The sequence below is a fragment of the Oryza sativa genome, chromosome 6, assembly GCF_034140825.1.
Source record: "Oryza sativa Japonica Group chromosome 6, ASM3414082v1".
Taxonomy (NCBI): domain Eukaryota; kingdom Viridiplantae; phylum Streptophyta; class Magnoliopsida; order Poales; family Poaceae; genus Oryza; species Oryza sativa.
The window spans coordinates 28,481,778-28,507,757 of NC_089040.1; the positions used below are offsets into that span (position 1 = coordinate 28,481,778).

Here is a 25,980-nt window from a genome sequence, read left to right on the forward strand (position 1 = left end):
AATATGCCGATGATACAATAATATTTCTTGAACATGATTTTGAACAAGCAAAAAACATGAAGGCCATTCTTTGTGTGTTTGAACATCTCTCGGGGCTGAAAATAAACTTTCATAAAAGTGAAATTTTCTGCTTTGGGGGAGCTAAGGAAATGGAGGACCAATATAGACAACTGTTTGGTTGTAATTCTGGATCCTTTCCATTCAGATACCTAGGAATCCCCATACACTATCGAAAACCTCAGAAATTCTGATTGGAAATGTGTGGAGGATAGGTTTCAAAGAAAACTTAGCACATGGAAGGGAAAAAATAACTCCTATGGTGGGAGATTGGTTCTTCTTAACTCGGTTCTTTCGAGCCTTCCCATGTTCATGTTATCCTTTTTTGAAATACCTCTAGCTGTACTTCAAATACTGGATTACTACCGATCGAGCTTTTTCTGGAGCAGTGATAGCCAGAAAAAGAAATATAGGTTAGCAAAATGGGATTATATATGCCGGCCAAAAGATCAAGGTGGACTGGGTGTCCTAAATCTTGATATCATGAATAGATGTTTGTTGAGCAAATAGCTATTCAAGCTTCTTAATGGTGATGGCCTATGGCAAAACCTTTTGCGCAACAAGTACTTAAAAGGTAAACCCCTCTCTCACATGTCACACAAACCAGGAACATCCCAATTTTGGACTGGCCTAATGAAAGTAAAAGATCAATTTTTTCAGTATGGATCTTTTAAACCTGGTAATGGGATAGAAATAAGATTTTGGGAAGACACATGGTTAGGCTTGCAACCACTCAAATATCAATATCCTTCTCTGTACAATGTGGTTCGAAAGAGACATTCTACTTTGGCAGAGGTTATGAGCACAACACCGTTGAATGTTTTATTCCGACGATCAATTGTAGGACCAAAGTTAGTTGAGTGGAATGATTTGATTTCTCGACTAGCTAACATAACCCTGTCAAATGAAAATGATTGCTTTATTTGGTCGCTACATAAAAATGGCCATTTTTCGGTCAAATCCATGTATAATGCGATCATCAATTCCAATGTAAGAATCCACAAGAGGATCTTATGGGAGGTAAAGGTACTACTAAAAATCAAAGTATTTATGTGGTTGCTTCACAAAAAAAGTAATCTTAACAAAAGATAACCTCATAAAGAGAAAATGGAGGGGAAACAAGCAATGTTGTTTTTGTAATACACAAGAGACCATCCAACATCTTTTCTTTGACTGTCATGTTGCACGTTTTGCTTGGCGATGTGTCTTCTTTGCCTTCAATATTCCCCCTCCCCACAATGCAAAAGATATTTTTGGTAACTGGCTAAGGGGAGTGCCTAGACACACAAAAAAATGATTTTATTTGGAGCTAGTGCTCTATGTTGGTCAATTTGGCGTTGCCGTAATGATATGGTTTTTAACCATAAAAAAATGCCTAACATCATGCAGGTTATATTCATGTGTTCCAATTAGCTCCACTCTTGGTGTATGATGCTTTCACAGGAACAACAGGATACTATGCGTAATGGTGCTACACGCTTGAAATTGGTAGCCAAGGAACTTTTACTCCGGTTTGGATGGCGTAGTACCTACAGAATTTCGTGATAGAATCTACGTGATTTAAAAAAAATATGATTTTAGTATATCATATTATCGGCAGAAGTTGGGGTTTGTCCTATCTCGTTTTTTTAAGCTCTTTTCTATTCACTTCTGGACTTTTTGGCTGTATGCCTGCCCGGAGATGTAACCCATTTCCATTATCTTAAAAAAAATGTTGGCCGGATTATGATTTCCGCAGGGTGTATGAACAATTTTGCTTGGATTGTACTCGCAATAGGTGCATCGACCTGATTACAGAGCCAAAATAAAATGGGAGGTGAGGATATACAATGGAGATAGATCGGTGTAAAAAGTCTGATAAGAGAAAAGTATAGATGCCATCCAAAATTAGATGTATATGATTGCTACATTATCATTGTATTCATTTTAAGGCAAAAACAGAAAGTGGATGTTACTGATTTTAAGAGCCATAGCACACGATTGGTCCACTACCATAGTCTGTTAAAATTAATTGCATTTTGGGCCACATATTTCTACCAAAAATTCACTTTGAACCACTCTTGAAGTGCTTTTTTAACTTTAGATTAGGTATTTTTATCAAATGTTATTACTTTGAATTGGGTGGCCCACATGTCAATAAGACTAACCACCTCTATTGTCTATGTGTCTCTTACATGCGGGCCACCTGGTCGAAACATTTGACAACAATATTTAGTTCAAAGTGAAAAAAAACATTATAAAGGTGGTCTAAAGTAAAACTTTAGTAAGAATATGTAGCCCAAAGTACAATTTACTTCTAATTTAATTTATGTTGACAAAATTACATATATTTACCAACTACCATAGCTGCACTTCTTCAACATAGTACACAATACATTAAGATAATATCGTAAAGGGCTCAGTGACTCACCGAAACATGTATAGTAATCTTTTGAGTTTTTTTACTAGTGAAGCCCGGTACCAAATGTGGACCGCTGGATAGGTATGATCGGATGGCTGACATCAATTGGTACCTTCAGGTACCATTTACTCCCTACGTGGTACCTGCCAAAGGGGAATGAGGTGGAGGGGTAAAATTGTATTTGCACATTGGAAAGGAATTTCGTCGATTTGATTCGTGTTTTGGATAAGGCTTTGCAGAGGAAAATCTACGGCAGTGGCGGCGAGCCGGCGACGCTTCAGGAATTACGGTGCGCTCCACCAGTCTTCTGAGGCCACAACGGTGCTCCAGGAGTTGTTGTCAGCGGCGACAACGGCAGCATTCCAGGAGTTATCGGCAGTGACGGCGGTGCTCCAGGGATCATCTGCAACTGCGGTGGCAGCGCTCCGATAATTGTCTTCGGCGACGACGGCATCACTCCACGGGTCATTGCTAGCGACGACGATGGTTGATTTGGTTGAACAGTTTTTGAGCAAGAAAGATACATACAGGAATAAATTGAGAAGCAGGAAGTTCCCCGCAAAAAAAAAGAGAAGCATGAAGTTGATTTGCCTAAATGGCTTCAGGTTGATTTGTCAGACAAACACAAAATCAATACTCATGCGAAAAGCTCCAACACAACCTCCATTCCGGAACAATTATAGGGTGCAGACTACAGCGGCGGTGGCGACAAAGTCCGGCGCGTCAGGATACATGTTGCGGCAGCGTCGGCCATCGGCCCCACTGTCGTTGCCGCAGAGCAAGGACACGCTGGGGCTGGGGGGAGGACAGGCAGCAGCGACGGCGGTGACAGAGACGTGCGCGACGGAGCGAGCTGAGGAACGATGTCATGCGTCAAGGAGAGCAGAATGCGACGGCAGCGGCGACTCGGATATGCCTGTGAAGATGAGGAGATTTCGTCGTCGCACGCTAGCTGGCTGCTTTACTTCATTTCCAATCGTACCCCAGTTTATTGAACGGCCGGATTTCGTTTGGTACCTGTGGTACCAGTACCTGGAGGTACCAACTTCTGGACCAGAACAAAGCTCGTTCCTGCAGCAGCAATCACAAGTTCACAATCCAGTGGATGAAAAAGAAAAGTTAGTCAAATAAGCAATCGAAAATTTGAGCAGGAGTTCAAATTTGTTCCCAATTTGATTACCCAAGGATGTTGTCTGCAATAGGTGCCTAGCAATTCTTCAAACTTGGCAAGAAGAAACTTCTCTCGCTTCACAAAGGCTGATCTCACCGTTGATATTTCTGACAGGGCTTGTGTATTCAGTGGGTTTTCAGATGATGATCTCTTTCTTTTCAGTCCTCGGATTGGCTGATGTCCGTGGATCATCGTGTTCAGCTTCTCCCAATCAACGTCAGAGATCACGCAGCCGGAGGAACCGAAATCTCGCGCGGGTTTCAGCCATTGGCGCAGGCAGTCGAGGTTCTCGCCGGAGAGGGAGACGAGGAATGACCCGATCATGGCGCTCTGGGGGTGATCGGAAGCCTCGCCGGCGGCGGCGTAGGGGTTTCTCTTCTTCTCTCTGCTGCTGTTCTGAAGAATTTCGGTGAGGTCGCATTGCCTGGACCAGAGGTGTTCGATCGCCTCATGCTCCGAGATCGGCTTGCCGGCGGCGGCGGCGGCGGCGCGGACGGCGGCGACAAGGCCGTCCAGTGAACGGCATTCCACACGGAGCATGGCGTCGGTGTCAAAGATGTCTCCCGGTAGGTCAGCCTCGTCGTCGGGCGGAGGAGGAGCGGCGGCGTCGTACCAGACGGTGTTGAGGATGATGTTGGAGGCGGGGTCGAGAGGGCCGTAGCAGTGCCCGGCGGCGAGGAGGGAGCGGATGAAGCGGCCGCGCCGCCGCGTCGTCGTCCAACCGTCGCCGGCGGGGAGCACGGCGAGCGCCCGGATGTAGAAGCCATGGATGGCGTCGAGGAGGCACATCTTCAGCGACAGAATGTGCTCGCATGGGGAGAGGTCGTAGTTCAGCGCTGCGCCGGCAGCCTCGTCGCCGTCGTCCGCCGCGCGCGTCACACCCGCCAAGCGTCTGGACAGCTTCGCCTCCATGGTTTCGCAATCGAACGTCAGGTCGGAGATGTACCCGAGTTGAGGAGAGTCGATGCGGCTTGCGTCTGCAGCGATCGTGATTAGGGCAACACGGCCATCTTCCCCGATGGTGGTTCGAAGCGTCACCGTGCCATCTTGGCCGCCGCCGAGGCCGTACGGACGGCGCAAGAAGTCTATGTTGACCTGCGGCCATTGATGACCTAGCAAGTTCTTGATGTCCATGACGTCGCCGGCGGTGAGCAGCTCGCTCCCTTGCAGTTAGGCCATGATAGGGGAGAGCTGACCGGCGGGGAACTGCGCCGTCATGAGGCGCGCCAGCTCGTCGAGCGCGGGGTGCGCCGCCTTCAGCGCCGCGACCCTGAGCGCGGCCTTGATCTTGCCGCCGTCGGGGAGCAAGCGTGGGCGCTGGCACCGACGACGGCGGTCGTGGAGGACGAGCCTGACGGCGAGGGGGAGGTCGATCGTGGGCGGCGAGGTGGAGGTAGCGCCTAGCCTGTTCGTCGGAGATGTACCGGAAGTAGGACGACATGAAGGCGACGAGGCCGGCGTAGGAGCGGGCGGCGAGGATACCCCACAGCGACTTGCCTTCCTCGCGAGGGAGGGCGAGGTGCGGCGCCGCGGCCGCCCTGCCGGAGGCGTGGTGGGCGATGGCGTTGAGGATGATGTTGCCGACGGGGTCGGCGAGGCCGAGGCAGTGGCCGCCCTCGAAGATGCAGCCGACGAGCTCCGTGATCTCGTCGATCGGCAGCCGCCGCGCCGCCTCGTCGTACAACCTCTTGATCGACGTGATGATCTTTGCGCTCTCGTCGGGGTGAGGCCGCTTCCCCTCCTCGCCATGGTAGCAGGCGAAGCTGCCCGTGCCCGACCATGGCGGCGCCACCAGGTGATGATGGGACGAGGAGGAAGACGACGACATGGAGCCCCCACGAGTTGGGGATTTTCTTTCCTCCAAGATTTGCTGGTCCAATTAGTTTTTTTATTATTATTTTTGCCCTCGATCCGACGGTTGCTATAAATCGGTTTAATGTGGAGAAAAAAAAAGACCACTTCCTTATATACTTATCTGTACCATAATATCGGATATTATGAACCCTCGACTATTAAAACTAGTCAACACTGTCGTGTAAACGTCACGTAAGCGAAACCGTCCTCCAAAACCACCGAGAAAGTCAAATTACACTCATTTTGATAGTTGAGAGGTCAATATATCTGGTCGGTTTAAGAATACGAATCAGATTCGATGAGTAGTTAAGGGAGTTAAAGTGAACTTATTAAAAAAAAATCTCGGATGTTTGGTTCAGGGGAGGGCTGCCTCCTGCCTGCATTGGGTTTGGCTCTAACTAGTGGGCCGTTTTAGTTATATAGGGCTACAACTTTTGGCCCACTTGTCCAACCAAGCCCACTAAAAATTCTGAGTTGGCCTACTATGGGCTACGACCAGGTCAAGCACCCTGTCACTCACACAAAAAGTCAATTGTCACCAGATGATTGATGAAAAAGTAGAGTAACGACATCCTGTCGACCAGGTTGATACAAGTGTTCCATTGAAAAGTCAACCCGTCGATCCAGTTGTCCTGGGACGAATTGATGGAATTTAGGCCGCCAGCAAGCAAAGACCGAGCTGAGCAGCTCCAGCCGGGTGTTATCAGGGTCAAAACAATCCAAATATTTTCAAAAATTTCAGTTCGTTTGACTTGGTTTCTGGCCGCGACGTCTGCTTTCTCTCGCGTAGCAAGTGGTCAACAGAACAGTAGGTTCCTCGTTTGACTATCCTATGTAATCCAATATTCCCTCCAATGCATTGCTACACTCATTCGGTCATTCACTATACTTTGTGTACGGATTTTTATGTGACCAGTTGTTCCATCACGGCAAGGGTACATGCCAGCCGAACACCTTAGCTAAGTTTGGAATATCGTGGCACACTCCCGCCCATGCAAACCTAGTACAAATAAAGCCCCAACTTCACACAACAAATTTGCATACTGAAGAAGATAAAAAAAAAAGTTCGATAGATTCATCGCTCATACTAGCAAGCATGGCAATGCCAGTTGGAGTTGCACCGGTGTTGTTACTGTTGCTTTTGCCATTGGCGGCGGCGACGGCGGCGGCGGAGAGTGACGACAGGGACGCGCTGATGGCGTTCAAGGCCGGCGTGACGTCGGACCCGACCGGCGTGCTCCGGTCGTGGAACGAGACGGTGCACTTCTGCCGGTGGCCGGGGGTGAACTGCACGGCGGGGCGCGTCACGTCGCTGGACGTGTCCATGGGCCGCCTCGCCGGCGAGCTCTCGCCGGCCGTCGCCAACCTCACGCGGCTCGTGGTGCTCAACCTCACCTCCAACGCCTTCTCCGGGAGCATCCCCGGCGGCCTCGGCCGGCTCCGGCGGATGCGGTACCTCAGCCTCTGCGACAACGCGTTCGCCGGCGAGATACCCGACGCGCTCCGCAACTGCACCGCCCTCGCCGTCGCGTACCTCAACAACAACAACCTCGTCGGCGGCGTCCCACGGTGGCTCGGCGCGCTGCCCAACCTCGCCGTGCTCCGGCTCAGCCACAACTCGCTCTCCGGCCGCATCCCGCCGTCGCTGGCGAACCTGACGAAGATCTTTCGGCTCGAGCTCGACCAGAACCTTCTGGAAGGTTCCATCCCCGACGGCTTGTCGCGCCTCCCGGCGCTCGGCATGTTAGCCTTGTCGCAGAACAGCCTCGCCGGAGAGATCCCGGTGGGGTTCTTCAACATGACGTCGCTGCGTGGCCTCGCGCTCGCCGACAACGCGTTCCGCGGCGAGCTCCCGGGCGACGCGGGCGCGCGCACGCCGAACCTCCAGTACCTCTTCCTCGGCGGCAACCTCCTCGCCGGCCCGATCTCGGCGTCGCTGTCGAACGCCACGGCGCTGGTGGCTCTCAGCCTCGCGAACAACAGCTTCGCCGGGCAGGTGCCCGGCGAGATCGGCACGCTCTGCCCGCTGTCGCTGGAGCTGTCGAACAACCAGCTCACGGCGACCGACGACGCCGGCGGCGGCTGGGAGTTCATGGACAACCTGACCAACTGCAGCGCCTTGGCCGAGATACTCCTCGACGGCAACAAGTTCGCCGGCGTGATGCCGCCCTCCGTCGTCCGCCTCTCGCCGCAGCTCGAGGCGCTGAACCTTGCCGGCAACCGCATATCCGGCGTAATACCGCCGGAGATCGAGAGCCTCGTCGGGCTGCAAACGTTGTGCCTCCAGTCCAATCTCTTCTCCGGCGAGATCCCGGAAGCGATCGGCAAGCTCAAGAACCTTCGAGAGCTGCTGCTAGAGCAGAACGAACTGGCCGGGCCGGTGCCATCCGCCATTGGCGACCTCACGCAGCTGCTCAAGCTCGACCTGAGCGGCAACTCGCTGAACGGATCGATTCCTCCCAGCCTTGGCAATCTGCATCAGCTGACACTGCTTAACCTCTCCGGCAACGAGCTCACCGGCCATGTCCCGAGTGAGCTGTTCACCCTCTCGTCGCTGTCGCTGCTGATGGACTTGTCGGACAACCAGCTGGACGGCCCGATCCCTCCCGACGTCGGCCAGCTCACGAAGCTCGCGTTCATGGCGTTGTCGGGGAACCGCTTCTCCGGCGAGGTGCCGACCGAGCTGGAGAGCTGCCAGAGCTTGGAGTTCCTTGATTTGGCCCGCAACGTGTTCGTCGGAAGCATCCCGCCATCTCTGAGTGGGCTGAAAGGGCTCAGGAGGCTGAACCTGACGGGCAACAGGTTGTCCGGGAGCATTCCGCCGGAGCTCGGCGGGATGCCGGGACTGCAAGAGCTGTACCTCTCGCGGAACGACCTGTCCGGCGGCATACCGGCGAGCCTCGAGACCATGAGCTCGCTGATGGAGCTCGACGTGTCCTACAACCGTCTCGCCGGCCAGGTTCCAGTCCACGGCGTGTTCGCGAACACGACCGGGCTGAGGATTGCCGGGAACACCGCGCTCTGCGGCGGCGCGGCGCGGCTACGGTTGCCGCCATGTCCGGCGCCGGGCAACTCCACACGACGAGCTCATCTCTTCCTCAAGATCGCTCTGCCTGTCGTCGCGGCGGCCCTTTGCTTCGCCGTGATGTTCGCCTTGCTCCGGTGGCGCCGCAAGATCAGGAGTTCGAGAACCGGAAACGCCGCCGCTCGCAGCGTGCTCAACGGCAACTACTACCCGAGGGTCACGTACGCCGAGCTCGCGAAAGCCACCGACGACTTCGCCGACGCCAACCTCGTCGGCGCCGGGAAGTACGGGTCGGTGTACAGGGGGACCCTGTCACTGAAGACGAAGGGGGAGTTCGCGCGCGAGGACGCCGTGGTGGCCGTGAAGGTGCTCGACCTCCGGCAAGTCGGAGCTTCCAAGACGTTCATGGCGGAATGCGAGGCGCTGCGCAGCGTCAAGCACCGGAACCTGATCAACATCGTCACCTGCTGCTCCAGCATCGACATGGAGGGCAACGAGTTCAGAGCTCTGGTGTTCGACTTCATGCCCAACTACAGCCTCGATAGGTGGCTGCATCGTGCGAAGCATACGGAGACCGGGAAATGGTGCGGCGGTGCCGGCGGCCTGGGCGTGATCCAGAGGCTCGACGTCGCCGTCGACATCGCCGACGCGCTCAACTACCTCCACAACAGCTGCAACCCTCCGATCATCCACTGCGATCTCAAGCCGAGCAACGTTCTCCTCGGCGAGGACATGACGGCCTGCATCGGCGACTTCGGCCTCGCCAAGCTCCTTCTTGATCCGGCCAGCCATGGCGCCGCGGCGGCGAACACCGAGAGCACCATCGGCATACGCGGCACGATTGGGTACGTCGCGCCGGAGTACGGCACGACGGGGATGGTCACGGCCTCCGGCGACGTGTACAGCTTCGGGATAACCCTCCTCGAGATCTTCTCCGGGAAGGCGCCGACGGACGGCGAGCTCCGCGACGGCCTGACGCTGCCGGAGTTCGTCGCCGGCGCGTTCCCGGACAACATCGAGGAGATCCTCGACGTGGCCCTGCTGCTGCAGGCCGAGGAGCTCGACGGAGCAGCGTCGTCGACGACGTCGGAGGAGGAGAGCGAGGCGCGCGTCACGGTGCGCGATTGCTTGGCATCCGCCATTAGGGTCGGGCTCAGCTGCTCCCGGCGAGCTCCCTACGAGAGGATGGCCATGAGCGTCGCCGCCGACGAGATGCGCCTCATCAGAGACGCTTGCCTTCGTGCTTGTGGTAAATAAGTAGGACAGTATACTGATTATTTGTAGAACTTTGACAGCCGAATTAGTCGATGGATAATTATTACTACGTCATCGGCATCGAATTCTATCACTATTCGAGGCTTCGAGCAAGCTGTTGTGGAGTAAAAAAAATGAAAATGTAAAATCCATGGAATTCAGGAGCTCTGATCTCTTGATTTATCTAGTGTACTGTACTGACAGAAAATGGATGTACTCTGCATATTCAGATTTCAGAATAGATTGTTCTGTTTATGTCCAGATTCCAGAATATAATGGGCCTGGGAAATTGATCAGTAACTGGGCCTAAATAGGCCTTTAGACTGAACTAGTCCTGCCTCTTGTTTATTTGGAGTAGTCTTTGTTTCGCAGTAGTTTTTTCTTTTCTTTTACCTCTTGTTTTTTTTTCTTTCTTCCCCTCCGGCATAGGCCTGGCCGATTGTATTGTATAACTAAAACTCTTTTTCTTCTAATATATTGACGTGTAATTCTTTCGCGCGTTTGAGAAAAGAACTAGTGGCTATTGCTGATTCATCCTCTTGCTATCGCCGTTGCTGAACAAAGTGTGAGAGCATAAGAGGAAAAAGGAGACGTTGCGTTGTCACTTGCCATTGCCAGCGTGAAACCGTTGAAGATGCCTCATAAATGCGACGGATTAACAGTTTATTAGCACAGCACTGGATAAATTGGATATACGTGCATACGATGGCGTCCATGGTTTGCTTGCTTTTGCTGTGGATAAGTTGGTCACTACTCCACTCACTAGCTGCAAAAAAGCAAGGGAAAAAAAAAAGGTAATTGCAATGTGCTGCGTACGTGCGCACCCTGGATGGTGATGTGCTTGTTTACCGTAGGAGGAGCATTTGCGAATTCGTTCTTATCCTAGAGAAATTAATCGAGCCATTTCACGCTGTCAAGGTATATATGATCGGGTTTCAGAGTTTCAGTGTGATTTGCCATTTGCCAACAAAGCAACACCTCAATGTAAATAGCAGTAGCATAAAAAAATGGTTCTTTTGGATTGTAAAAATTTTGCAGATTTTAAGTAGCTTTATAAAATTGTATAAAAAATATTTATTTTTAAAGAGGTCGGAAATGTCAAACACTGAGAGAGATCGGTAGCGCTTGCTGCTGCCGCCGCTGCGGCTGCGAGAGCTAAAAATCAGCTACAGCAGCAGCTGAAAACGGCCACAGTCGTGACGGCTGCAGCAGCCAGCAGTTCCGATCAGGCCCACCGTTTTTTGTCAAGTGCTGTAACAGTGTACTTTGTGCTGTAACAGAAAATTGGCTGGTTGTCAGGTGCTGGTTAAAAAGGCCAATTTTCTGTCAAGTTCTGGTTTGTGATTTGTGATGCTTTGGCTATTAGTTACCCTACACAAGTACTCCCTACGCAACAAAGAATGGTTAAGGCATGAGCCCCTACTGTTTGTGTACCAAGTGACAATAATTGGAGCTTTCGATACAAACAATACTTAACCAACTACCTTGTACGGTTCCCATCTGCCGCCATTTTCCAACTAACTCGAGCTACTACAACTAATAATCATCAGTAACACGAGCTAATTAAAAGCATCTTCCAGCACGGCAGGAGGAGCACACATCCCTCATCCTCTGACACCGACATGTGGCCCCACACCACAGGCACTTGACCTGTGTCGGATCCGGACCCGCCAACCCGCCAGGTGTTCCCTCCAATGGGAGGCGAGCTCTCCCTCCCAAGAGAATTTAAGAACAGAGAGAGGAAGTGGAGAGACTACTTCCCCCACCTCCGCCTCTCTCTCGATCCATCTCCCCCCTCTCTCCTCTCCTCTCTCTCTCCGTTCCCAATCTGCGGAGGCGGAGGCGGAGCTAGGGCGCGGCGTCGCCGGCGAGGAGTTCCGCAGGCGCGGTGTGGACGGGGCTCCTCTGCTTCCGCACACGGCGGGCGGCGACGGCGAGCAGGGTTGGAGGGGCGGCGCGGCGACCTCCTCGTTCCTGCCTTGCCTGCCTCCATCTGGGTATGAATCGGACATCAGTTTTTGTGTTTCCGAAATTTCAAAAAATATATGCATGTCGGGTTGGGGGGTTCAGCTCGCCACGTTGGGCAAAGCCGTCCGTGGTGGTGTATAAGTTATTGCTTTCCACATTTGTTAGGAAAAAAGTATGCGTGATTTAATCCGATGGTAGTTTGACTACTAAAAATAGTGGTCGTCTGATAGCTGTGTCTCCTTGGTCAAATTGGGGGTCAAATTGTTGGGATCATTGTCGTTAATAAGTGATTGATCGGTCCAACAGTTAATCCGTTTGTGCTTTTGTTTGCTTGTACGGAATCTGAATCATGCATTCACAAGTTTTTGTTATGGAAAACAGTAGGGGGAAAAATCCTATATGAAGTATCTGTTTGTTGAACAGTAGGAAATACGACCGTATAATTGTATTGAAGATCTTGTGATTTTGAACTGCCCAAGTATGCCAACAGTAGAGTTGGTAGTTTTGCATATACACCGAGTACTAATTTTGCAAGGCTAGTGTTTTCTCCCCTGTTCTGAGATTATATCCATGATCCCATGGCTTATCTTCATCCATTCTGTGAAGAGCAATTGCTTCTTGTCTAGAAACCTTTCTACATTTGCTATCTTGGTATGGACAAACTTTTGTTGTAGGAACCTTAGGTTATGTCTTTACTCGGTAATTGAAAGTTCACACAATAATCCAGCATTTTGATCAAATTAATTAGATCGTTCCAACATACTTGAATTTAGTGGCCAAACATAATTGTTTATATCGGTTATCTCATGGCCACGTTGTTAAAAACCATAACAATCTCCATGTACCTCTTTTTCCATCAAAGTTCGTTGAGAGTTTATACATAAATCAGAAAATAGTAAATATGAGATTGTAATGGGAAGGAATTGTAGCTAGCGATACACATTTATCCCTATAGGTGATTTCTGCCCTAGTGTATTTTGTAGGTTAAGAGAGTCGATGGATTGTCTACACTAGATTTGTACAAAGTTTTCTTCAGCTGTAATTCAATTCAAGTCTATAAGAACAGAACATGAATTAAATTTTATTGAGAATAATGCCAAAATTGGCATTGTTAGCAAAATCCTCTAACTGGAAGTAATCAAATAAAAGTTTCTAATCTCAAGCCCTACTACCCCCTAACTCAGTAGGGACCCAACCCAACATTGCAACCTCCAGCTGGACTAATTTTCCTTGAAGACAGGCTGATAACTTAAGCTAGGCTGAAGAGTACAAGGGCCTTGACACATTCACTAGCCCAGTTTAATGATATTTTTTGGGCCTTGACATATTCACTAGCCCAGTTTAATGATATTTTTTGGGCCTTGACTGACATAATTTTGAGCATACCTAGCAGGCCAAATCCTTGTGGGGCTTGGTCAGGTTGGGCCACTTGTGTTATATCTGGTCCATCGCTACATTCGTAACCTAGCATAATTTATTAGTTAGTTTCAGTTGTCGCTTGTCAGAAAAAATTGCTCAGGTCACAAGTCCCCTGTGAACCAAAATGTTTGAGTCACGAAATTGTCGATGGCAAATTTTTATCCTCTGAAAAGGTCTAGAAAGTAACAAAAAAAGGAAGTGGACCCATATCTTTAATTACTGCCATATCAATACCAAATCATGCTTATCCGATAACTGCGACTTTCCCATCATCGAGTTATATATATACCCTTTTGTTGATTGAGACTTGTATAAATTGAAAAGGAGAAATTCAGGTGCATAAGGAATCTACGTTGCATGCATAAGACGGTAAGTACTAGCTTGTTTGCCAACTTTCTACTTAAATCCAGTTGTGCAATAGCCTGGCTTTAGATAAGTTTAATGATTTGGTCTAGCGAAACTTGTTTCAGATGATCAGATATATTTCTTGTAGTGTTTATATCTGTGCGTGTGCGAAATAAATGCATAGATCGAGGGGGGTGAGCAGTTCAATGTACAATCAGGAACATCCTTCAGATATGAATTTGGCCTGTTTGATTAAAATTTTCTGTTTCCTACATACATTTGACTTTGATTGCCTATCTAACAAATATCACAAATACCAAGGTTTTTAAAATTGTTAGCTAGTACTCAAGCAGTCACAGACCTACTACTGATTATATATTTGTATGCCCTAACTCGCCTGATTGTGTAGCATAACTGGAAATCTAGAACTATACTGTAATAGTTGCCTTATTTATGACCTACTAGATCTGTTCTTCCTTTGTAGTACACTGAGGAATATATACCTCCTACATGTATTAGATGTTATTAGCAGCGTGTACTGAAATAGCCCCCACGTGATCTATTAGATGTGTTAACACTTTGGAATCCTTAGTCTTGACAGCCTTGTGCTACAAGTATTGTGCCTGAAGGAGATACGGGTATGTATGTGGATTGTGATTAGTCCTATTGAATCTATGCATAGAAGAGAGACCATCAATACTATTTAAAAAGAGGAATTGGTTCTGGTTCTATGCATGATCAGATTTTTCATTAATGGGTTTAGAATAGACCATCTACACATGTGCTGTTTATAGGATTTTTTTTGTGTAAAATATTGCATTCTTTCACTGTTGCATATGCATATATTAGTTATCGGTTGATCTTGCATTATTATATGTATACAATTATTTAGATTAGATAATGATTACTTGTTTAAACTCAAAATTTGTGTATATTTATTTCGATCCATCACAACTCATGGGATGTGATGCTAGTTTATCATAATTTAAAATGTGCATGATTATCCTTGATTCAGATATCTATATCCATTGCCATCAACTTCTTATTTGTTTTGATGCGTGCTCATATTGATCATGCTTTTAGATAGCAATATCATACAAGTATGGTACTGCCATTATTCAAATGTTTTTGAGCCTCAGCCTTTCCCACCCCTTGTCACTGTCTTGGGGCAATATTTAACTATTGAAGAATTAACTATGCTTTGCAGGGCACCTGTGGGGCCTGTTTGCAATAAGAAACCCCGTGGCTACTAATGACTACTAATACAACTCACAGTCTTAATCGTGTGTGTTATCATACAGGGAGGCTTTCAGACAAACATTGAAAATTCTTGCTGACCATATTATTTTCTTTTTCATAAATAAACACTATCAAGGGTCACCTTTTGTGGGCTTGCTTATTTGCACTGAAGATGAATTTGGAAAGGTACTAAAGTACTAGTGGCTTAGAATTTGGCTATGCAAGGTTAGCAGGAGAACCGGTATTGCTAATTTGTGCTAAGGATGAAATTGGTAGGTGCTGAAGTACTAAATGATGGGAGTTTGGCTAGGTAAAGCTTGAAAGAGAAAGTCTTCCTAGGATATGATAGATAAATCAAGGAATTTGTTGCTCACTGTGCCCAAAATCTTAATACAATGATACACAAAGCTTATGTGTATTCGCGAAAAATGTGCCCAAAATCTAACCAACCAACTGCTAACCTTGCTAGGCAAGGTAGGCTAAGGAACCAAACATGGTTGCTAATTGCTATTGCTTTCTGATCAAACATTCTGTTCGATGATTTTCTCCTGTAGACTTTATTACAAGATCCTTTTAGTTACACTTTTGTGATGCATCATGCATGCTTACAGTTACTTATATCTGCAATTTTTTAGTATGTCTACTAATGGCTGATTTCTTCAATTATGAATTCCCTGCTCTGCTGCTGGTACATAAAACTGATGCTAGCATCTTATGTCGGATGACTATTTTTCAGAACAAGTTTAGACATTGAACTTAAAAGTAAAACTATAGCAGATCGATTCATCTGCACAATTTATTAGTTTGTAACATGGGAGGCTAGGACTATTACCTAATCGAGAATGCAACTGACAATGTTTGTTATTCTTATTTTGCAGTGTTGGAAATATCATAAGTTTTGGGACAAGCAAGAGAGGACATGGAGCCATCATCACAACCTCAGCCGGCAATTGGTGTTGTTGCTGGTGGATCACAAGTGTACCCTGCATACCGGCCTGCAGCAACAGTGCCTACAGCTCCTGCTGTCATTCCTGCCGGTTCACAGCCAGCACCGTCGTTCCCTGCCAACCCTGATCAACTGAGTGCTCAGCACCAGCTCGTCTATCAGCAAGCCCAGCAATTTCACCAGCAGCTTCAGCAGCAGCAACAGCGTCAACTCCAGCAGTTTTGGGCTGAACGTCTGGTCGATATTGAACAAACTACTGACTTCAAGAACCACAGCTTGCCACTTGCTAGGATAAAGAAGATCATGAAGGCAGATGAGGACGTTCGCATGATCTCCGCAGAGGCTCCTGTGATCTTTGCGAAAGCATGTGAGATATTCATACTGGAGCTGACCCTGAGATCATGGATGCACACGGAGGAGAACAAGCGCCGTACCTTGCAGAAGAATGACATAGCAGCTGCCATCACCAGGACGGATATGTACGATTTCTTGGTAGATATAGTTCCCAGGGATGACTTGAAGGAGGAGGGAGTTGGGCTCCCTAGGGCTGGATTGCCGCCCTTGGGTGTCCCTGCTGACTCATATCCGTATGGCTACTATGTGCCACAGCAGCAGGTCCCAGGTGCAGGAATAGCGTATGGTGGTCAGCAAGGTCATCCGGGGTATCTGTGGCAGGATCCTCAGGAACAGCAGGAAGAGCCTCCTGCAGAGCAGCAAAGTGATTAAGAAGAGTAAATGATCCCTGTGAATTGTCAAGAAGCTTACCACCTGATTCAGAATTTTACTTTTAGCCAGGTTGTCGTCTATTCTGAATTTATGAATAGGATTAGGATTCTCTCATGGTAGTTGCATTTCTGCTGTAGTGGAAAAGGATTTATGACATGAGAGTATGAGACTAATGGGTTTCAGTTACTATACCGTTTCCTGTCAATCCAAAAGTTGGCCTTTGCGAGGCCATTGATATTGAACCTAATGTGGTTGAACTGCCCATGCCAACGTTTGTAAGCTCTGATGTGGGTCATTCTGTATTTCATGTTTGCATGGTTTCATGGAATCTTCTTTGTTTAGACAATGAAAATGTTTTACATTCGTGGCATCTGCCATAACACATACCCGATGAGTTTTTAATGAAATAAAAAGACGGGTGGGGGATACATCCCCAGCGTACTCTTGATTTGCTAGTAAACAGACAACTCATAGCCAAGGTAATGTAGAAAACTACAGTTTATAAAGCCTACAATGGTTTGGTAAAACTGGTCTTGTGGCATTCACATGCAGCCCTATATTAATCTAACCATTTTGTTTGATTTTTTCCACCATTTGAATGATTTATCGTTAGTGCGCTGTGATATTTGCAATTTTGCATTGTGTTTTAGTAGCTTATAGCTCCGTGCTTGTTTGTTAATCTAATGCAATCGGGTCAAAGAAAAAAAAATGAAACGGTACTGTCCATGGTGAGGGCTGATTAGTATGGTCTTGGAGTGTAGTCAAGCCGTTTTATACAGCTGTGGTCTCTTCGTAAATAACAGAAAGTAGTGTACAAGTAAAATAGAAAAAAAATTCGGAATAAACATTACAAATAACAGAAAGTAGTGTACAAATGCATGATGCCATGATGTCTCCTAACCCATTACGCTGGCTTATTAGGGCGTGTACAAGGGTATCTTTCTCTGTCAGGGAAAAAAAAAACTAGCGCGAAATGTGTTGATACTATGAATTTAAACATAACATCTCGTATTGGATTTTTTCTTTTAACGGAGGCAGTATAGGTGCATTGGGCGTGGGGAGCGTACTCAGTTACTCTTACCGTTGGCACGATGCAACCAAGCCAAGTAACTACCTCTGAAAAAAAAAAAGAAAAACAAGTTAATAGATTGAGTATCTTTTGCGAGGAATGTATGTATAAGCAGTTAGTTAATTAGCACAAGTAAACTGAAAGAAATTCAGAAATAAACCCACCTGTAATTTGTAGTCGTTAACCTAAACTTTTAGGTACATCAATATATTACCAGCTTATGTTGAGAGAATATTTTCTCCAATTATCCATCACATCTACTCCCTCTGTTTCAAAAAAAACTCAACCTAGTATTAGATAGAACGTTTTCTACTGTCCAGATTTGTTGTACTAGAAGACATCAAATCCAATACTACATTGAGTTTATGGCCCTATTTAGTTCACACCAAACTTCCCCCAACTCCTAACTTTCCATCACATCACATCACATCACATCTAAAACTTTCCTACACATATAAACTTCTAATTTTTTTTTCCAAACTACCAATTTTCTCCAAACTTCTCCCTAATTTCAGAAACTAAACACAGCCTATGTGAGACAGAAGGAGTACATAGCAAAATCTTCATAGCATTAATGATGTCAAAAGCTCCACGGTGACCAGAGCTCGTCAAGAAACATGACGCCAGTCACTACTCGCCAGCCATTAATCTCAGTTCGCTTTCGCCGGCTGGCCGCAAACGGCAAATATTCCTCGTCCAAGCCGGAGGCCCCGAGAAGAAGACCTTGCCGAGATAGGCAAGCCCGGAAGCCACGTCGAGCCTGCAGCTTTGCTCGCATGCTGATCTCCCAGCTTGGTCTTGGCCGTTTCCTGTCGATCCAGCAGTCAAGGATATGCAGTAATACCGAGTCCAAAAACAATCCTTGTCCGTTTGTTTATTTTCCTTCTTATTTTCATCGGATCAAGAACTGTAGTTCGTTACCTACGCTATGATGCCCATGCATGTGCATGTTTCTTATTGCTATCTTATGTTTGCAAAAACAATTATTGTCCGTCTTTCTTTTTTCTTATTTTCATTCGATTAACGTATCCTTGTCCGTTTGTCTTTTTTTTTTCCGATAAACGTATCATTTTTCTTTATTCTTTTATTATTTTCTGATAACAGTCCCAAAAACATTTGCACGAAAAACGAAAGATTTTTCTCGCCTAGTACACGGACTAACAAATCTAACATCACAAAAACTTTACCAAGTTTTGACAATACCAAAATTCTAGCAAGATGACAATATTGTTAAAATTTTAGTATGATTTCTTAACCAAATTTAGTAACAAACTAAACGTAGACATTTTTTTTTGACAATTTTAAAGAAAATGGTATGGTTAAAAATAATGTCAAAGTGAATACACCCATTATAACGTTGAAAAGAAGACCAGACGACCCACACGTCATTCTTTTACTCGCTTTTGCGTTTTGCCACAAACGGCATGCTTTAGCTAGGACCTCAGCCAGGTGAGAAGACCTTGCCGAGAGATAAGGAAGGCCGGAAGCCTCATCGAACCTGCCTGCCTTTGCATGGCCCGCTAGACCGCACTTCCAATTAATTGTTTTTACAATTAGGTAGTTTACGCTTTGACCACTCGAAGGCATTTTTATTAAAAACAATAAGTATCTCAAAAGTAACCTACGATGCATATTGTCTTGTAAATACGCGGGCTTCATTCCTAACTAAGAAAAATGGTAAACGGTGTATTTTACAACTGAAAAATTTACAAACTTAAAATTCACAAGTATAATTCGTCACGCACTGCATGCAAATATGCAGTGATGCACACACAGCTAACGGTCCCGGGTTCTCCCACCGCCCATCGCCTAGAGACAAGTTCAAGCGCAGTACCGCCTACACTCCCATGTGCTAGCTGCTTCCATGCTTGCCTACTCTCTGTTTACGAGTAGTGAGAAGCAGAGAGTGAGAGAGACGAACTTGATGGTGATGCACCCTAACGCTGCGCTCCCAGTCAAAGTCAAACGCAGTAGCACCTAGTACGCTCCTACTCCCTCCGGAGGTATCATTTTAATTAATATTTTAGACAATGACACGGTCTACAAAATATATCTTTAACCTTATTTTTCTATTATAATATAAATAATAAATAAATACATGTTTACTTTTATTATAGTGCTTTGAAAGACAAATCTATACATGTTGTTCTAGTTCCTTTAAACTAAATATTTTTAAAGTTATCGATGATCAAAGTTATAAAAGTTTGACCTCAACCGTGTCTAAAACGTCAATTAATATAGAATCGGAGGGAGTATACTCGTAGTCGTATTTGATCATCCATAAACGCGTCCAATATCTTTGGGTAATGGATTTTGCGACATAACAAAAAGTTTAGACCAGTTTTTTTACTAGAGACGATAACAACGTGCCGAGCAATTTTGGCTCTCAAATAATGATGTTGTTTTTTATGGGAAAACGGTTTATTTTCCTTTGCAGGTTGTTTTCTTGATTATTTCTCCAGAAGCTCGGTTTATATGGTATTATCACTTCAGCTTATTTATATTTGGAGCAAGTGGTTAAGGAGTTTTATACCTGGCATTTGGGTGATGACCTAGTTTTCGAGTTGTAAGACCTTGATCTCGAGAGTTTTTATGATTTTCTCTCTTCTTTTAAGGCCTCGTTTGATCTATCCTTTTGGAGATAAATTTTTAGTGCACGTAAAACGAGAAACCTCATTACCATATGATTAATTAAATATTAATAATTATAAACTTAAAAATAGATTTTATCTGAATTTTTTAAACAACTTCTATATAGAAAATTTTGCAAAAAAAAACACATCATTGACTGTTTGAAAAACATGCTAACGGAAAAAAGTTGAAGTTTGGAGTTGAGGCAAAGAACTTAGCCTAAGTGTGCAGTGTCTTGTTCACTTGGTTGTGTGCACTATCATGATACAGAGGGCCTGTTTAGATCCCCTGGTAAAATTTTATACCATGTCACATCGAATGTTTGGACACATGAAGTATTAAATATAAACGAAAAAATAACTAATTACACAAATTGCGTGAAAATTGCGAGACGAATCTTTTAAGCCTAATTGCGCCATGATTTGACAATGTGGTGCTGCAGTAAACATTTGCTAATGACGGATTAATTAGGCTTAATAAATTCGTCTCGCGGTTTACAGGCGGATTCTGTAATTTGTTTTGTTATTAGACTACGTTTAATACTTCAAATGTGTGTACGTATATTCGATGTGATACGCAAAACTTTACACCCCTGAATCTAAGGGTGTGTTTACAAGCGAAATTAGTAATTTGTTTTGTTATTAATCTATGTTTAAATGTGTGTCCGTATACTTTAAAATTTTTTTGGCCAAATAACTAAACACGACCATAGTCCCATATGCTGCTTTTGGGTTAGAGACCAGCCCGATGGTGACAAACTGATCCAACTCCAACCAACGTTTGCGTTGAGGTGCTCTCTCTGAATTTTTCTTGTGCCCCATGACGTTGCTAGCTGCTTTTGCCGATTAGCCTCGTTTCGTTGCTTTTGCTCTCCTGCTGCAATGCTGCCTGCGGCTGCCACGAACTTCTATCCGCGGAGAGCGACGTTCGTTCCCGATCGAACCTGAAACTTCCTGGCATTTTCACGCGCGCGAACGAACGAACGAACGGACGAACTGTACTGTAAATACTCAGGCGCCCGAACGAAAGTTAACGAACGAACGAAAGCTGAAGTGCTGAACGAACGGTAGACTGTAAAACTCAGGCGCTCCGAACGAGAAGTTCAGTGAACGAAAGTTACAGCCATCGGTGAATTCACAGTGCTAGTGCCGTGGAGATCGCGGCCTATAAATACGCTTCGTTGCTTTGCTCCTCTCCTTCAGCTCGAAGGAAGCCGTTCCAGTGTCTCACAAGCCAAGGTAAAGAAAAAAAAGAGAGAGAAAAAAACAGAGAAGGAAATCAAGAGAAGAACACCATTTGATTCTCCTCTCTGCTCACTCCTTCTCCTTCTTCTGTTTGTCCGTCTTGGATTGGAGCTAGCACTTCTTTGACTGCCCTTGTTCATCGAGGCAAGTGCAGAAATCTTTTCAGTGTGGCTGGATCCCGTTTAATTCAAGCGATTTGATTGGGGTTTTTTGGTTTTTTCGATGGACAGGCGGCGAGGCGAGGTCGCGATGGGGCAAGGGAAGATCGAGATGAAGAGGATCGAGGACGCGACGAGGCGGCAGGTGACGTTCAGCAAGCGCAGGGCTGGGTTTCTCAAGAAGGCGAACGAGCTCGCCGTGCTGTGCGATGCGCAGGTCGGCGTCGTCGTCTTCTCCGACAAGGGCAAGCTCTTCGACTTCTGCAGCCCGCCGGTCATGTGCGCCGCCGCCGCCCGGCCCTAGCTTCTATCTCTGTTTCTTGTTAATTTGTTTATGACGAAATGCCAATGAAAAATCTGCTTTAAAAGAAACAAGAAAGAGAGAGAGAGTGTGTGTGTGTGTGCTGATCTCTAATCTTGATTTCTATATATCTGCATGCCTTAGCTGAGTTTTCAGTTCTTTGTGGTGATTGGTGGTGTGTGCGATGATTCAGAAATTTAGCATTGCATTTATTTGTTGCAGTTGATATTTCACTCAGCATTCCAGATAAATGTTTGGGGGTACTGTTCGATTAACATCCCGATCAAATGGGTAGTGTTCTTCATGATTGGTAGTGGATTTGGGAAATTGGGATCGCTTTCCTTGCATTCAACATTATCACTAGAAATCTTTCGATGGTTCATGTTCTAGAGCTTGCTTTTCTTTCTGATTTAATCTTTTCTGGCATCCTGAAATTTTGATTTCAGGATCTATTCCTATAGGACTTGTGCTTGCTGCATAGTGCATTCTTCAATTAAGCAGTGCCCATGACCACATCGATTAGTACTACTAGAAGCTAATACTCCTTTTACATGTATAAGTTCACTTCATTGGTCCAATGTACTAGTAATACCATATTGTTTCTGGATGTAACATATTTGATTATGCTTTGTTAAGCTTGATGGAGCTGTTTCACCGTTATGAGATCACCACCAGAAACACTCGGCTTCAGGAGACAAACCGTGATGATGAGGTAAGCGAACTGAATCTAACACATGTTATTTTTTTCTTTTTTACATTTGAAAGGCAATTGCATGTCCCACACCAAATTCCTAATCACTCAAAGCTTCATTTCTACAACTAATCTACATGTGTGATGCTGCCTTGCAGCAAATGGTCATGGAGATCACAAGGCTAAGGAATGAGATCGACCAGCTCGAAGCCAGTTTAAGGAGGCAAACTGGAGAAGACCTGTCATCTGTGTCCACAGTGGATGAGCTCAGCCAGCTGCAGCTGCAGCTTGAATCATCTCTCAGCAAAGTTCATGCGAGGAAGGTACTAGCACTTGCTTAAATATGGCAGAAGATTAGTGCAGATCAGCATCAAATCCTTATGGAATATACAAGTCCTCCACGATTTTTTTTTCTTTGCTCACAAATTCACAATTAGAGTTTATATGACAGAATGTGTTAACTGCATGAGGTGCTTGTGTGCAGGATGAGCTCATGAGCCAGCAGCTGGAGGATATGCGTCGCATGGTACACTACTCCCTTATTGTAGTCGCAGTTGTGGTTTTTGCTGATGAGTGGTGAGCTGAATTAATATATGGATTTTCTGTATGAAATGCAGCATCAGACCGTGCATGAGCAGAACAATTTCTTGTGCCGCATGGTAACTAAAATACTCCTACTAGTATGCCACTGCATTGGCTTTAATTTCTTTTTGAGTTCTTCCTAAAATGTTTTCATGATTCGAGTGAATATCCTCTTGTTTCTTACGTGTCATCTATCCTATAATTCACCAACTCGTTTTACTCATCTTTTACTCTTACACTCTTACATTCATCATTCAACGGTTCAGATCATCCGCGTAAAATCCGAACGGTTCAGATCGATCCCACCTCCACCTCCCTCAATCAGCGGACGACCCGCACCGCCCCCCCCCCCTCCCTATCGCTCTCCCACCACACCTGCACCTCCGCCCTCCGCCGGAATTCCGCTCCTGCACCTCCGCCATCAGTGCTCCGCTCCGTATCAGCCGCCGCGCCGTCCTCTGCATCGCATGTCTGCCACCGATCCCCGCCGCCGGCTCGCCCTCCACGATCCTCCGCCTCCCCGCTGCACGAGGTCCTCCCGTCGCCAGGTCGTCGCCGCCGTTCTGCTCCACCGATCCCCGCCGCACGAGGTGCTCCCGTCGCTAGGTAGCCACCGCGCCGTCCTCTGCATCGCCTGTCTCCACCAATCCCCTCTGCATCGCAGGGGTGAGCTGCAGCTATGGAGTTCCTTGCCGGTGGGGGAGCAGCAGGTGAATCCCGTGAGAGGTGAGTAGTTGAACAAAACTCATCATGCAGTTCATCAGCAGGTGACCAGTCCGGAACTTGGCATCGTGGAGGTTCATCCGGATTCATCATGCATTCTGAAACAAAACCCATCATCCAGCGCTTGCCGCTTTTCCTCAGAGTACAATGAACGCGGGGTGCTCGGCGAAATGTCCCGTCCGGCTCCTCACCTGCAATGCATGTGTTCTGGAGAGTGTTTATGGATTCTGGATCTTAGACCCCCTCAACGACTTGGATCGTCAGTAAAGCTTCATCTTGAAGGTGCACATCTGCCGTTGTTTCGTCAAAATACTATGCATGATCTTTAGGTGATAAAATATTGATTGAATTGTCTACTGCTATCGCTCAGAATCCATACTCCATCAATCTTACATATACACATATTTGTTGCGTCAAACACAAGCTTGCTTTCCATACATCCCTGAACAATTCAGCCTCACAACTGCTCTTGACATATCTCATTCAGAATTTTTTTTCTCAAATTAGTTGGACTGATAGAAAAATATTGCTTTTCAAGATTGTAAAATAACCAACTGACTGGGAAGTTGATGTCATATGTTGGAAGCAATCTGCTAAAATGTTAAAGAAGTGCATCTAACTTTTGTACCCAGTGAATTGCAAATCTCTATCTCGTTTTTTTATTTACAGTTTCTTTGGTTTTAAAGTAAAATAGGTTGACATGGGAACTTTACTAGCAGAGGAATGGGCTTATATTCTTGGAAAAAATACATTTCTCCATGCAGAATGTGATCACAATAATGATACTTGCTGCCATGATTTCTATCACTCATGCACGCATTGCCCTTGATGATTGTATGCAGTTGGGATATATTGGTTAGTTCACCCTCTATCTCTCTCTCAAACCATTATTTATCTTCATTCACTATTCACTTACAATTTCCCTCGTATTAGTGATATGCATTAGTGAGTTTATGAAAAAAAGATCAAATATTTAAAAACAGAGTTAGCTCCTTTGGAACGAAGACAAAATGCTACTTTGATAACTTGACTTCTCAACACCACTCTTATCTGCACACAATTTTTTTAATGACCAGTTTGAACTTTCATCTCTTTACAGTCATCAAGCAAGAAAATTCTTGGCGATTCTGGTTTATATGACTTCCTGGAAGCAGTAGGAACAACAAGAGTTACTGAACCAGAAATTGAACTTGCCTTCTTCATGCATCAGATGAACCATAAAGGGAACAACACTACTACCCTCTCCAAAATTGAGCTGCTCAGGACTTCGTAGAAATTTACAGCTTCAGGACATGTGATTTATCCATTCTCTTTTACTGTTTATTCTAAAATGCAAAAAAAAAAGAAATTTTGTTGTAGCTTAGATTAAGGCAGCCTCAGCTTTGTGGTTTGCCAAGCCATGTACTGATATATGAATGTGATACTTTAATTAATGTTGAAACGCATGATTATGTATTTGAACTGAATTGACTGAATGTGTCCTGGAATCGGTTTAGAACTTAATATATCAATCAGACTTTTGTTCTTTGCTTACTGGTTTTTCTGTGACATGGAGAAAAGACGTTGAAGACATAATACATCGTCGACTGAATGGGTCGACCTTATGGCTTGTTTTGCAAATTTTGAACCTTGTCCTGGATGTAGTTTATTTGGCTTGTTTATCCCTTTCGAGTATATAATAACTGAGGAACTTCTAATAAGCTTCTTAACTAAACTCGCTCATATGTAAGTCTTAATTAATGTCTTGAATCTATACTTGATAGCCCAAACAATATATTGTATATCTTTTTGTTGTTTCGCCGTAGCGTTAGCACGGGCATGTAACTAGTATAAAATAGTTATCAAATTTTTTTAAAAGAACTGATAAGATAGATCAATATGAAAATATTTCACTCCATAAACATACAAGTTTAAATTCAACTTTTATAAATTACAACAAAAATGACAAATATAACCGTGAATGCGGGTTAACTATTTCCAATTTAATTTATTCTTTTTTTAACATGTGGACGTTGAATTTAGGAGTATTATAATACTCAATTTGTTCGGCTTTAGATGAGTGAGAACTGGCACAGCGAGAACTGGCAGAGCCCTGGTTCCGGGGAGGCGTCGGCAATGGAGGCGCTGACGATGCTGCCGCCGGCGGCGGCGGCGACGACGGCGGCGGAGGCGTTCA

At 45.7% G+C, this 25,980-nt stretch overlaps 4 protein-coding genes across 16 annotated transcripts; 3 read left to right on the top strand and 1 right to left on the bottom strand.

Moving 5' to 3' along the window:
• Positions 1-3,024: 3,024 nt before the first annotated feature.
• Positions 3,025-5,481, bottom strand: LOC107281197 (uncharacterized). The gene is made up of 2 exons (XM_015786542.3): positions 3,639-5,481; positions 3,025-3,529 (listed from the first exon to the last, which is right to left on the bottom strand). The coding sequence occupies exons 1-2, from the start codon at positions 4,761-4,763 to the stop codon at positions 3,425-3,427; spliced, it is 1,230 nt and encodes a 409-aa protein (XP_015642028.1). The 5' UTR covers positions 4,764-5,481; the 3' UTR covers positions 3,025-3,424.
• Positions 5,482-6,369: 888 nt separating this feature from the next.
• LOC4341784 (probable LRR receptor-like serine/threonine-protein kinase At3g47570) lies at positions 6,370-10,023 on the top strand. The gene has a single exon (XM_015786521.3). The coding sequence runs from the start codon at positions 6,580-6,582 to the stop codon at positions 9,763-9,765; it is 3,186 nt and encodes a 1,061-aa protein (XP_015642007.1). The 5' UTR covers positions 6,370-6,579; the 3' UTR covers positions 9,766-10,023.
• A 1,494-nt stretch (positions 10,024-11,517) lies between these two features.
• LOC4341785 (nuclear transcription factor Y subunit C-4-like) lies at positions 11,518-16,809 on the top strand. The gene is made up of 2 exons (NM_001421691.1): positions 11,518-11,759; positions 15,612-16,809. The coding sequence occupies exon 2, from the start codon at positions 15,653-15,655 to the stop codon at positions 16,403-16,405; it is 753 nt and encodes a 250-aa protein (NP_001408620.1). The 5' UTR covers positions 11,518-11,759; positions 15,612-15,652; the 3' UTR covers positions 16,406-16,809.
• A 4,483-nt stretch (positions 16,810-21,292) lies between these two features.
• LOC4341786 (MADS-box transcription factor 30-like) lies at positions 21,293-25,331 on the top strand. 13 transcript variants are annotated; one of them, XR_003242999.2, is made up of 10 exons: positions 21,306-21,493; positions 21,580-21,786; positions 22,445-22,520; positions 22,658-22,822; positions 22,984-23,025; positions 23,117-23,158; positions 23,348-23,807; positions 23,926-24,086; positions 24,569-24,659; positions 24,904-24,959. XR_003242999.2 is itself a non-coding variant. In XM_026026384.2 (10 exons), exons 2-9 carry the CDS (start codon positions 21,599-21,601, stop codon positions 24,631-24,633), a joined length of 1,224 nt encoding a protein of 407 aa, XP_025882169.1. In that variant the 5' UTR covers positions 21,306-21,493; positions 21,580-21,598; the 3' UTR covers positions 24,634-24,659; positions 24,904-25,331. The 13 variants fall into 13 exon arrangements, 11 of the variants coding, with proteins under 11 accessions (NP_001408621.1, XP_025882169.1, XP_025882170.1 ...); XM_026026384.2 differs by having other exon boundaries at positions 23,946-24,086; positions 24,524-24,659; positions 24,904-25,331; XM_026026385.2 differs by having other exon boundaries at positions 23,946-24,086; positions 24,904-25,331.
• The last annotated feature ends 649 nt before the right edge of the window (positions 25,332-25,980 follow it).

Bases quoted from the DNA above. Each gene is read 5' to 3' on its own strand.
- LOC4341786 (XM_026026384.2), top strand. From the start codon at position 21,599: ATGGGGCAAGGGAAGATCGAGATGAAGAGGATCGAGGACGCGACGAGG. The intron at 22,823-22,983 runs GTACTAGCACTT...GCTTGTGTGCAG, and splicing joins GCAAAGTTCATGCGAGGAAG to GATGAGCTCATGAGCCAGCA. The intron at 23,808-23,945 runs GTGAGTAGTTGA...GCTTTTCCTCAG, and splicing joins GCAGGTGAATCCCGTGAGAG to AGTACAATGAACGCGGGGTG.
- LOC4341784 (XM_015786521.3), top strand. From the start codon at position 6,580: ATGGCAATGCCAGTTGGAGTTGCACCGGTGTTGTTACTGTTGCTTTTG.
- LOC107281197 (XM_015786542.3), bottom strand. From the start codon at position 4,763: ATGGACATCAAGAACTTGCTAGGTCATCAATGGCCGCAGGTCAACATA. The intron at 3,530-3,638 runs GTAATCAAATTG...TTGCTGCTGCAG, and splicing joins ATTGCAGACAACATCCTTGG to GAACGAGCTTTGTTCTGGTC.
- LOC4341785 (NM_001421691.1), top strand. From the start codon at position 15,653: ATGGAGCCATCATCACAACCTCAGCCGGCAATTGGTGTTGTTGCTGGT.